This window comes from Aulostomus chinensis, chromosome 18 (genome assembly GCF_037954235.1).
Source record: "Aulostomus chinensis isolate RoL2024-O1b breed Wild chromosome 18, RoL_Achi_v1.0, whole genome shotgun sequence".
NCBI lineage: Eukaryota > Metazoa > Chordata > Actinopteri > Syngnathiformes > Aulostomidae > Aulostomus > Aulostomus chinensis.
This window is the reverse complement of record NC_141337.1, coordinates 10,677,752-10,690,046: the sequence shown is the minus strand read 5'-3', so window position 1 is coordinate 10,690,046 and position 12,295 is coordinate 10,677,752. Positions and strand designations below refer to the sequence as shown.

General features: G+C 43.7%; 1 protein-coding gene across 1 annotated transcript; it reads right to left on the bottom strand.

Annotated features, from left to right (window-relative positions):
- Positions 1-701: 701 nt before the first annotated feature.
- tfap4 (transcription factor AP-4 (activating enhancer binding protein 4)) lies at positions 702-7,590 on the bottom strand. The gene is made up of 7 exons (XM_086185033.1): positions 7,192-7,590; positions 3,911-4,076; positions 3,731-3,829; positions 3,463-3,633; positions 3,220-3,369; positions 1,460-1,627; positions 702-1,320 (listed from the first exon to the last, which is right to left on the bottom strand). Exons 1-7 carry the CDS (start codon positions 7,278-7,280, stop codon positions 1,162-1,164), a joined length of 1,002 nt encoding a protein of 333 aa, XP_086041159.1. The 5' UTR covers positions 7,281-7,590; the 3' UTR covers positions 702-1,161.
- Between the last annotated feature and the right edge of the window lie 4,705 nt (positions 7,591-12,295).

Genomic DNA, 12,295 nt, shown 5'->3' with positions numbered 1-12,295 from the left:
CACACACACACACACACACACACACACACACACACAAACACACGCTCACAAACACACACCAGTGGATGTCACTCACTGGTGCCCACACGTTAGCTTATTGAAGAAGCTTTTGAATTAAGAGGGGCGTCAAGGAATGTCAAAGCACTATTTTTTTTTTCCTTTTTGTCAGGCCATGAGTAAAAAAACAAAACAAAGAAAAGCCAAATACATATGTTGGTTTTTACTGGGAACCCAGCCCAGTAAACAAAAAAAGAAAAAAGGAAAAAAAAAGCAACAAACAAACAACAACAAAAAAAGAATCTTGAACCAGTAAGTGCACGCTCTCCATGAAAAACAGATTTCCTATGGTGCTTTTTGTTTTTTAACCCCTCTGGTACAATCACTTAAAATCGCTGGCTGAGGGAGCCTTAAGAGAAACATGAAAACAAAAGTCGACTTCACGAGAGTAAAACAACATTATATCCTTTAGAAGCCTTTAAAAAAACAAAACTAAAAGGTGGAGACGGTCTTGCTAAGCTCACAGTGTCTCTCCATACAGCTCAGATGGGTTGGGAGGAGGAGGGTGGGGGGAAAAAAGAGAGAGAAAGCGTGGGTGATGATGACGAAGTTCATTAACTTTGTCTCCTGTTTGCAGATCATGTGGCTTTTGGGGGGGGGGGGGGGTCCCGAATAAAGTGAGAAAAGCCCCCCCCCCCCCCAAAAAAAACAGTGGATTATAGTTGTTACGCAGACATTTGAATGTATAGTATCCAGTATGACAGCATTTATAGATCAGTCAGTGAAATAGTTCCTCTAATAACCTTTCTACAGTTTAAAAACAAAAGTGTGAGTGTGTGTGTGTGTGTGTGTGTGTGTGTGTGTGTGTAAGAGAAGAGGGCTGCAGAGGAAGATGCAGAAGAGACTGCTTGTATGAAAAGTGTAAACCTATCCGGGCTGTCTATCACGGTACAACATGTACGAGAGTGTATTTAAAAAAACAAACAAAAACAAAACAAAACACGAGTGCTTTAGTTTGTCTACCAGCCCTATTTATGTCCAACCAGAGTGCTGTGGAGCCTCCCGTAGCCCTGGTCTGCTTGCTGTTGCGTTTGTGTGTGTGTGTGTGTGTGTGTGTGTTTGGATGCATGTCAGGGAATGGCGTGCGAGGCATCAGAGATGAACTCAGGGCAGTGAACAATCGTCAGGCCCGTCGCTGTTGGAGGCCGTGTCTGAGCCCGCCACGTCAGAGGGGACACGGCCTGAAGTGACAATGACCGCCCTCCGCTGCTCTTCCTCGCCGACACAACCCTTTCCCTGGGTGCCCTCGATGTGCTGGATTGCCTAGAGAGAGAGAGAGAGAGAGACGGCAGGGAAGACGAGCAACGTGAGAGGCGGTAGCACCCTCTAGTGTTCGGCTTTGAAAAAAAAAAATCTGTAGACGTTTTAAAAACGGTGTCTAAGGATTTTCCATGCGTCTTACTTGAACTATGGTGTCCAGGTTCTGTCGAGATGTGGAAACTGTATTGATAACTGACGCCGGGCCCATGGTTACCACGGTGACATGATGGGGCTGTGGAGGTTGGACAGGTGCAGGGACGATGACTGTGGCATGGTGTGTGGGTGCAGGGGGGGTAGCAGGGGGCAACACCTGGTTGAAGGAGAGCAATAATCATGGAAGTGACAGTGCACTTGACAAAGGAGCACAGAACATACTTCCTGAAATCTTTCTCTCTCACACACTCACACACACACACACACACACACACTTTGCATTGGACTTTTCGAACAAAAATTGCATCTCAGAATTACAGCTTTACATTAAAAAGGAAAGAATATTAAAAACATGTTAAAGGAGAATATTGCAAAGAGAATGATACTGAGCAGGGAATAGAGTGCTATTTATAGGGATATTTAGATAAAAAAGGAGTGTTTTGCCTTGTAGTACTAGTACTAGCTAATCATACACGGCTGGTTCTCTCTGCCCTCGGAGTCACAGAGAAATGATGCAAGAGGAAACAAAACATCTTCATGAGCCCATCACACTCATCTGCGAGTACTTTTTATGTGAAATATTCCATTCCAAAAAAACCCAAGCTCCCCTTCCCGAGTGAACAGATCTAGCCAGACTACACTGAGTGTGTTAATGGTACTTGTACTTCCATCTTTATTCCCTCGTAGTCAAATTAAAGGTTCATGAAAAACTTGTTTGGCCTGAAATGTCTAGTCTAGGGTGTTTGAACTTAAAACGCGTGATGTGGTTGAAAGTTCAAGAAGTAGCGAAAGTAAATGGGTAAAAACCCACGAGTCAGAACGGCAAAAGAAAAGCAAAAGATGACAACGTGAGATAAATTCAATCTACAGGGATTTTAATTGTAGGTCATATTACTTCGATTTTTCAGGGGGGTGTCAGAGTGATGATCCCAATCTCTCTCTAGCAGCTGCTGGAGGGTAGGCCGACCGCGCCCATGGATTGATTTGCCGTCGTGTTTGGTTAGAAACGGGACGCTACGGTTGTCAGGACGGGTGACGAGCGCGGCAGAAGGACACATGTGAGCAGCTCATTTAACGACAGTCACGCATCTTTGCAGTTGACAGCTCCGACTCTGGAATTTGGGGGGGGTTGTGCGACTGGCTGTTAGTGTGACATCCACAGTACACTGAGAGACGGGGAATACACGCTTGGCATCAGATCAGACAACAGCTGAAACACTAAAACCCAGCACACCGTCTTGTTCTGCTTCCATCTTCCATTCATCGATCGTGACTGGAAAAAAAACCAAACACAAACCGCTGTCCTGCACTGCTGGAAGTCCTGTCAGACAACTAAACCCTGTTGTGCCTGAATCCTCCCCATTCTCCAGAGGTAGGTAGAAAAGATAAAATGGTGTGAAAAGCAATTCGTTCAGACGTTTTCAGGAACCGTTTCTCCTGCGTCCATCTTGGATTCGGCTGTGATTTAATTGAAATGATGGGATCACGGTAATGCCGGGGAAAACACATCAGGATGCTGCTTTATGCAAAGTCCAAATTAATGCCTCGTCACGTCTTTCCAAAAGACAACAAGCAAACGACTTAAAATGCTTGTTCTGTGAATGGAGTTTGGCTTTGATTGCTTGCAGTAAAGTAACATGGTAAATCTTAGGTTTTATTGTATTAGGCTACATAAGTCGCCCCAGCTTGAGGTCAACAAATTTGGCGACAGCTGCTCTGATGTGTAAGCGACACTCAAGTGTTCCCAACCTGTGGGCTGTGGGCTGGGGTGAGGTCCCTCTCCAGCTGCTTGTGCTGCTGCAGACAGACGAGGCTCTGTGTTTGGGCCTGCTGCTCCTGGACCTGCTGAGCGATCGCTTTCAGTTTCTCTGGATACAACTGGGCGTCCAGGGAACGCATCTAACACACAGAGTGTGAGGAGAAAACCAGTTGATCAGGAGGCGCTCGCAGCCTTTTGGCATGGGTAGCTACGGCGATCTGTTGGTTGCTGACCTGATCTTCAAGCATCATCCTGCACGAGCGTTCTTTCTCCAGCTGCTGCCTCAGCTCGATCATCTCCCTCCTCAAGTCCTCCGTTTTCTCCTCCTCCAAAATGTCTGGTGAGCCGATCCCTTCGTCCTTCTCCTCGGCACGCCTCCTCTTTGGGGAGGAACCACTTAACTCCTGGTGAGGGCACAGAGAAAAGGAGGAGTCAAATAATGGACTTGGGAACCGGGTGAAGATGCTGGAAATTTTAGGTGCTGTAATGGCGGATTTTTACTTGTATGATTCGTTTGAGTTGACTGTTCTGCTGCAGTAGCCGTGTTTTCTCCTGCTCCAAAGTAAAAATATATTCAGCCGTCTGCTGCAGGATGGCGGCCTGTCAAGAGAAAAGGGGGAATTCAGACCTGCTGCAGATACACGAAGCTCACTGTCCGTTTCAAATCTGTGTGTGACCCACCTTGCTGAGCTTCTCTCCATCACTGTGTGGGATGAGTGTTTTAAGTGACTGGAACCCAGCATTGATGCTCTGCATACGCCGACGCTCATTGCTGTTGGCAATCTCTCTGCGAATTCGCCTCTCTTGGTCCCGGGCTGTTTCTGGGGTCAGAGGAATGTTGGCCAGACTATGGAAGAAGGGCAGGAGGGGGCACATCCGTCAAAGAAAATCAAACAATCACAGCAATATCACCCCGATATGGTGGGTTGGCAAAAGAAATAGAAATTGGGGGGAGGGGGGGGGGTTTAATTACAAAATATAAATGTTGATCCAGCTGGCATGCCCCAATGATGAAACTCAGGGCCGACACCGACGCCAATTTTTTAAAAAAAATAATTTGGCCAAAATTGGATTGTTTTCAGCAATGCTAGTGTGGTTTTATTGTTTGCTTATGTTGTTTTTGATCTAATCTCTGCCTGGGAAACCGAAAAGAAAAGGAGGGATAGTTAAAAAAAGAAATTTCCTTGACTATTTCACCACAGCTGAGTAGAATTTCCAGCCGACACACTTCTGAGACAACGTTAACTACAACCTCACACCTCAGCAGATAAACACTGGCCACTGTCACCTGTGAATGTCTTTTTAATTTCTGATAATAAAAAATCTCATTATATTGTAATATCATTCTATCAGTGTCATAAAAACGCTCTGGGACAATTTATCATTCGACAAAATATGTAATGGTGGCCGGCCTGAACACAGCAGGGAGCTCCAGCATTTATCAGAAAGACGTAAAGGAAAACGTCCATGTTTGTGTGCAGCTGTTGAAATGTACTTGAGTAGCAATAAATCTATGCTACAAGTTTCTTGCTCTGACCAGGCACTATTTTCTCATGGCTCACAAAGCCAGAGGTGAGTGGGAGTTCTGATTTGTACATAATATAAGTCAAACAGGCCAAAATTCATTCTGAGGTGCAATTAGAGCAGCAGCAAGTCTGTAAACATTTGTACCCTGGAATTGTTGGGATGGTTAGCCACAGGCTGTAATTCAATTGAGAGGAAATTCTGAGCAAACTTCCTCTCACATCCTCTGTATCGAGCCCAGTATCTCTGGGACCCTCCTCTCTGGCCAAGCTCTTATCTGTACTGACTCAGCTGCCTCAGTACAAACACTGCAAAACAATTGTGCAGACACAGATGACAAAAGTTGTTTGCATCCACGCATGGCAGTGGCACATCCAGCAAGCACATCCACTGCCAAACCACCACCGACCGGGCCTACACTTCACCGTATCGCACAAACACAACCGGGCGCGGAGGAACAGTAGCGGCCCAGAGGAGAACAAACCGAGGCTTCAAACAGGAGATGCTAGTAGAAGGAATTGAGTAAAGCTGGTGATCACTAGCAAAGTACAAACTACAGCAATTTTCCTTTACAATAATCTGTTGTTTAATTCCTTTTTAACACTGATGAGTCCAGTGATAAGCTGCATCAATGACTTCCTTCACCGTAAGTTGAACACAGCTCACGTAACGGACAACATAAGGAGGACTTGGGCTCACACACCAGCAGGAGCGGAACGATACATCGATCTGTTTCGATATCTTGATTTAGTAACACGACGTAGTCGATGAAAACTCCTAATCGCGATCATATTGCAGTCCTTGAAGAGAAGGTTTATATTGAGTTTTACCCGGCTCATCTGCTTTACATTTTCCGCAGCCTTAACTTTTAAGTTTTTATCTAAATTCACCGTGTTTCATTATCTTTCAAAGTATATAAACTTCTGTTACATTCATGATTTCATCGTCATGAGCTCAGGAACATATTGCGAAACCAGATATGAATGGCTTTGTGTGAGGTGTAGAAATGTCACTGACTGTCTCAACGGGCATAAATTGTCTGATATTGATGACAAAATCCCATCCTGGCGGACTTTGTGATGCAAGTATTTTATTGTTCAAAGAAAAAGTATTTTCTCACACTTTGATGAAGCCTGCGAAACCTGTTTCAATATTTTCTTCAATGTCACGAGAAAAAATAATTCCCACATCCCCATAAGGGAGGGTCACTAAGTGTCAGCAACAGGTTAAATTACCTGAATTTCATCTTATCATGTAATTCAGCCACATAGTTGTCTGATAACTTGATAAAACTGTAATAATCCGCCACATCTCAGATTTTAAAGGCATATTCTGTCGAATGGATGTATTTTATTTGGATGTTTTCTTCGTGATATAGCTGTAGGAAGAATTTTATTAAAAAAGGACTACATTTCCCAGATGGCCCGTGCCACTATCAGCAGCAGTAGATCCCTCCGCCTCCCGTGTAGCAAGGCTGCGGACGTATCGACGGGCCTTCCGCGACATACACACCCCCTTATTAATAACGCTACTTTTAACCTTTCAGCTTGCTAGCAAACGAAATGTTCCCCTTTTACAGATACACCGGATGAACAGTACCCCCTAGAAACAGTCAAAATAAGCCCCTGTAGTCCCTCCAGGCTCAGGCAGCGCCGCCGTGCTCCGAGCAGACTTTTCGTGTCCCCCGCCATTACAACAATGCGGCAGGCAGCATGGCAGAGGTGCGGGATGAAAAAGACGCAGTGGAGGCGACTTGCTGGCGCCAAGCAGTCACACTCAAACGCCAGTAAATCTCTCTCTGCGTTGAGTGTGGGAAATTTAGACAACAGCGGTGAAGTTAAAGGTTTGAGTGAACGAACACAGGGCGCCATAAGCGGGGAAGAAATGCCAGACCCCCTCATCACTTTTAGCACAAGCCACAAGCATGGCCGCACTACCCACAATAACTTAGGATCGCTCTGAGCGAAATCGCCTACCGCTCGCTTTCCAGTCAAAAAAAAAAACCTTTGACGGCCTTCAACACTTGTGTGCGGTCATTTTCTCTCTTCATATGCAAATCACAGCCTCTACAATGTGTCACTTGGGGATAATTTGAAGATAAATAGAGCGAGGATGCGCTCTGGAGCGGAGGAGCAGCGTGGTGTGTGCAGGGAACCACGTGGTTTATGTTTGTTAGCCACAAAATACATCGATTTCACTGTCAAACGTGTGAAATATCATCGCTGGACGGGTGGTGTGGTTTGGCTTGAACCCTCTTCTCACCCGTAAACAAGATGAATCAATTATTTGATGAAAATAAACGCCCGCAGATGCCCGCGAGTGGGTCGTGTACACAATAACAGATCGGATCAAGCGTGTTGCCTCAGAGCCGTCTCTAAGTACTCCAACCGAATGATTTGTAATAATACACACAGCATGCAGGAGTCATTTATACACACCTACAAAGACCTCCAATCACTTCTTTCTCCGTTTTCCTAAAATGTTGTAAGGGGGGCACCTTCTGAGCTGGCACCATGAAATACTCCATGCTCGCAATCCTCCAGTTTGGTCCCCCACCTCCTCCTCAAAAAAAAAAAAAGAAAAGCAAAATCAGTCACCGTGGAATTAAAGAAAAATGATGAGTAGAAATCCCGTGATCCGAGGAGGGTTAAACAGTCGGGAAGGAGAAGAATCCCTCGGCTGTGTAGTGTAGTTTGGAGCCGCTGAGAGTTGTAATGTTACTCGACTTCCAGCTGATGGGGTTCCCTCGTTGTGTGTGGCTCTCTCTCTCTCTCTCTCTCTCTCTCTCTCTCTCTCTCTCTCTCTCCCTCCCCTTTGCTTTCTCCCTCTGCATGACCGTGTGTGTGTGTGTGTGTGCGCGCAGCTGATCGAGTGCCTTTCAAGGCGGGAAACAGCTGGTAGGAGTCTCACTACCAAAAGCCTCCTTCCGCAGAGACGGGGGACTGCATGTAAACAAAGGACTATTTGGCGCAGAAATACGCCGAAAGGAAAGCAGTGAACATGGAAATCAAATGTGTTTCCACAGAAATTAGACAACAGAAAAACATTTAGGATTAATTCATGATCAAAGTTGTGCTCCAGTCGCTGAATACCCCAGACGACCTTATTAATTATAAACCCTGCATGTGAATGCATTCAATTTATCAGTTTATTATGCATTCATGGATGCAACCATTAAACATTTACATGATTTCTAACAACTGGTTATTATATTCACTGCCCCTGGAGTGTTTTTTTTATTTTTTTTTTACTTTATATTCCAATTACCTGAATGCACCACGACAGCTATAACAGGTTTATTTTGGGGTTTTATCCTTATTTTCTGAAATGCCTGGTAATAAAGCGAAGGACTGAGCACTTCAGGGGCGGATACTCCAACAGCTGCGATAAGCCAGCAACCAGGATCAGCTGACGAGTTGGCAGGGCTGCACAGAAACAGCACACCGGGGAGGGCTTTTAGGGACAGGCTGCTGCTGGCTGATATACAACACCCCGGTGAAGAACTACCCTCCATTTTGGGTGTTAAATCAGCGGTAAAGAAGGTATTTGCACCTCATGGAAGGTGCAAATGCAGCAGACACAAACTGCTGCCTGGATATGCGTTAATATGAGAAAAGCAGGGTCTCTGAAGGAACCTTGCGTGTTCCAGCTAAAAGTAATTAAGTGTTTGTTCGTTTTTGGTTAGAACTGCACAATCCCCTACTGATACTACATTATTTGACATCATCTAATAATTCAAAATTATGACATGAATCTATTGTATACTAATGCCAAGTTGTTTGACAAGACGATCACCTATCAGTATTAAGTTATTTGATGCACCAATTGCCTACTGGTACTAGATTATTATACGCAACGACTGCCTACTAATAGTAAATTTACTAAATGAATCTATTGCCTACTAATATTAAACAGTTAGATGCAACTACTTCCTACAGTACTTCTACTGAATTGTTAGATTCAACTATTGCTCACTGCTGCTAAATTACAAGGTAAAACTACTGCGTACATGACTGGTTCTTTCAGGAAGTGACCCAGGAGGCAAAAACACAAGGTAGTTGTTCGTACTACAACACTTTCTGGGTGAAGTATTGCTTTAAACTCTCCGACCAGCAGCCTGGTGCCTGGTGGGATCCATGTCCAGGCTTGTTAAGATATTAGAGTAGAGGCTTGCCAGTGCTGGATAAGTCACAAAAGCTAAAAATGAAAATGTAATGGTGAAAATTTCTGGCCTGTCAGAACCAGACCAGAAGCTTTATTTTGAGAAAAAATTAATTTGGTTTCTTCCATCAGGGAGATGGCATCTGTTGGTTTGTTTGTCACACTGTTGGCAGAATTAAGCAAAAACCTTTATAGTTTATATGCAAGGTGATACATGGTGTACCCACCGACTTCTGATTCAGACCAGACGTTTGTTTTTTTAAATGAATGGTAACTTACTGGAGTACAGACTCAACTTTCTTCAGCCTACTCCCCTTTAATAAAGGCTTCTCTCACGGGCAATGTAAACATACATGTATACATCAGCTGAGGTTTGGTGTTTGACGTTTGAATCCGAACTGTTAAGCAAATCAAATTCAAGCTCTTGTCTGCTGCACTACAAACGACAGGCTGACCAACTTCTGATCAACTAGCGTCTTGCTCTGTGTTTGAGGGAGTGAAAACAACTTATGTATTCTCATGTTCAGCAAACTTGAACTAAAAGAGCCAAAATTTCAGCCAGAAATGTAACTTCATAGAGATCCAGCGCCATTGTTTTCCTCTAACGTTGAGAGTTCAGGCCTAGGTGGAGGTATGAGATCCATCCATCCATCCATCCATTTTCTTCTGCTTATTCCTGTCCCTATCTCAGAGGCTTTCAGGTGAGAGGTGGGGTTCACCCTGGACAGGTCACCAGTCCATCACAGCACCAACACATAGAGACAGACAACCATTCACACTCACTGTCACACCTACGGTCAATTTAGAGTATCAATCAGCCTCGTCCCCTCTTGATGTCTTTGGACTGTGGGAGGAAGCTGGAGTACCAGAGAGAACCCACACAGGAACAGGGAGAACATGGAGACTCCACACAGAAAGATCCTGTGCTGGAGCCGGGACTCGAACCCTGAACCTTCTTGCTGTGAGGCAACAGTGCTGACCACTGCACGGCAACAGTGCTGACCACTGCACCACCGTGCCGCTGGTATGAGATCTGCAGTGCCAAATAATATTTATTTTTTGGTCTCTACTGATCTCTAATGGTTCTTGTTAACATTCTTTTCCTTTGTGTATTTTTTTCCATTGGCTCAATTGAATCTCACCAGTGTGTAAGGAGCTATTTTGGAGTGTGTTGACTGGTTTAGAGTTTAGGGTTGCAGTAATGTATTAAAGTTTGAGGAAATGTTGCTTTATTTCAAGAAATGATTCCTGGCGAAAGGGCAATGAATGAATGAACTGAAATAGTGTCAAATTTTCCCTAATGGTTGTTAAATTGCAAATTAGGCTTTTGGGAAAAATATGCCAAATGAATACATGAGCTGATGATATTGCATATGACACCCTGATTTATTTACTACCCCCCCCCCCCACACACACACACACATACACACACACACAAAATATCTCTAAGGTCTCTTGGGTTAATTAAATCCGATGCCCTCTAGTGGCGGAAGTTTTATTTTGCACACATACCCCCTTAACCACAAACACAAACACACACACACACACACACACACACACACACACACTTTAAGTCAGGATAGAGAAGTCAAAATCAGAACATCTCACCATAAAGCTGTAAAAATGTTACAAAAAAGAAAAGCAGATATGTAACACACTTGTAACTTGTCAGACTTCTCATGAAGGCAACAATCACTGCTAATTCATCTTCTGCTCATTATGGAATGACTTCATTCACTGAGGCATAAATTTATTGTGTACTTTAGCAAAGTTCAAATCAGGAGCGGTGCATCCTCACCAGTGCCCAGGGGTTGAGGTGCCCTTGCACACCAAATCCTCCAACATGATTCTTCCTCTTCTCTACATAAAAGAGACTTTTCTGAGCGAAACGACTAAACAGGATGTTTGATCAAGGACAGGCCGTCACATTTTTGTGTTTCATCCTGCAGGAATCGCGCTCAAATGTGCAGTGATGAAAGTTTTTGTCCTCCACTGACTTCACAAATCCGTCTTGTTGCAGTCACAGCGATGCGTTTTTAATGTTGGGTTTTCTATTTTAAATATCCTGAGACCTTTAACAAATCACAGGACACAACCTTTCCCTGCCTCATCTGTGCTTTGATTATATGGTTGAGGAAACTGCAGCACTTTGGTAGTAGCTTCCATTTTCATATTTAGTATCCTCTAAATTTCCCAGGGATTTGTTAAACTCAATTTATAACTTTTTAATCATTTCAAAATACTTAACATTTATAAAACATAATACGACCAAAGAGAAAATATAATGTAGTTTCATGCCTACATGGAAGATGTAGACCAGAGTTTCTCAACCACTGGGCCAGGGGCTGGATTGCCTGTGAGCGCCCTCTAATGGGCAGTGAAATTCCCAATTTTGCAAGTGGAAATTTTCTTGTTAAGCAAAGAATAGAATGAATCCAAAAAGATGATGGGAAATATATTTTGAGACCATATAAAGTTTATCGAAAAATATTAAAATATTTCATTGTTTGTACTCGGGAGCACAGAGTTGGATTTTTTTCTAATATTGTAGGAGCCGATATTGACGATCGTGTATGACGTCAGCATCTAAATAAGTTGATATGACCATTACATTTTGTACGCAATGAATAACACATGTCAACATAGTTAATTTGAACAATGATTTTTTTTTAATGTATTAACAAAATATTTGTAAAAGCCCATAAATGTTGGGAGTTTGAGCAAAATTGCGAAACTCCTGCCATCAGGCCGATAAATCAAAAATGACCAAGAACAGCAGATGACGACTTGCTGATGTCATCAGTAAACTTTAGCATCAAGTTCACTTTTGCAAGCTAACTGCTCGCCCATTAGGCTGTGGTGGGTAATGTAAAACAACGACGACAAAAAACAGCAAGAAACAGCTTCTTGGCCCACTCAAAGAATTTATAGGACCTTATTTTTTATTGTATTTATTGACGTTATATTTCATTAAAACATTGGAATTATACTACTAGATTGGAACTGAATTCATTCCCTCAAAATAATTAATAGTGGGGTATTTCTTCTTTTATTTAGGAATTTACTATGTGTACCTTCAAAGTATGGAGAAAAGGTGGGGAACCGCTGATGACATCAGTTTTACTCTCTGAAAACTGAATATATTTCCAATGTAAAGAACTGATGATCCTGTTGAGGCTGAGCTTGTGTGTGTGTGTGTGTGGGGGGGGGGGGGGGGGGACATGACAACACACATGTCTACAGACATACAAGCTGCAGGACCACGAACAGAGCTATGGGTGGCCTGCTGAGGCGGGGAGATGGTCACAGGAGTTTGGAGCGGAGCCGGGGACTGCCCACGGAGGATGGGCGGAGCAGTAAGCATGCGCTGAGCTGGCAGAC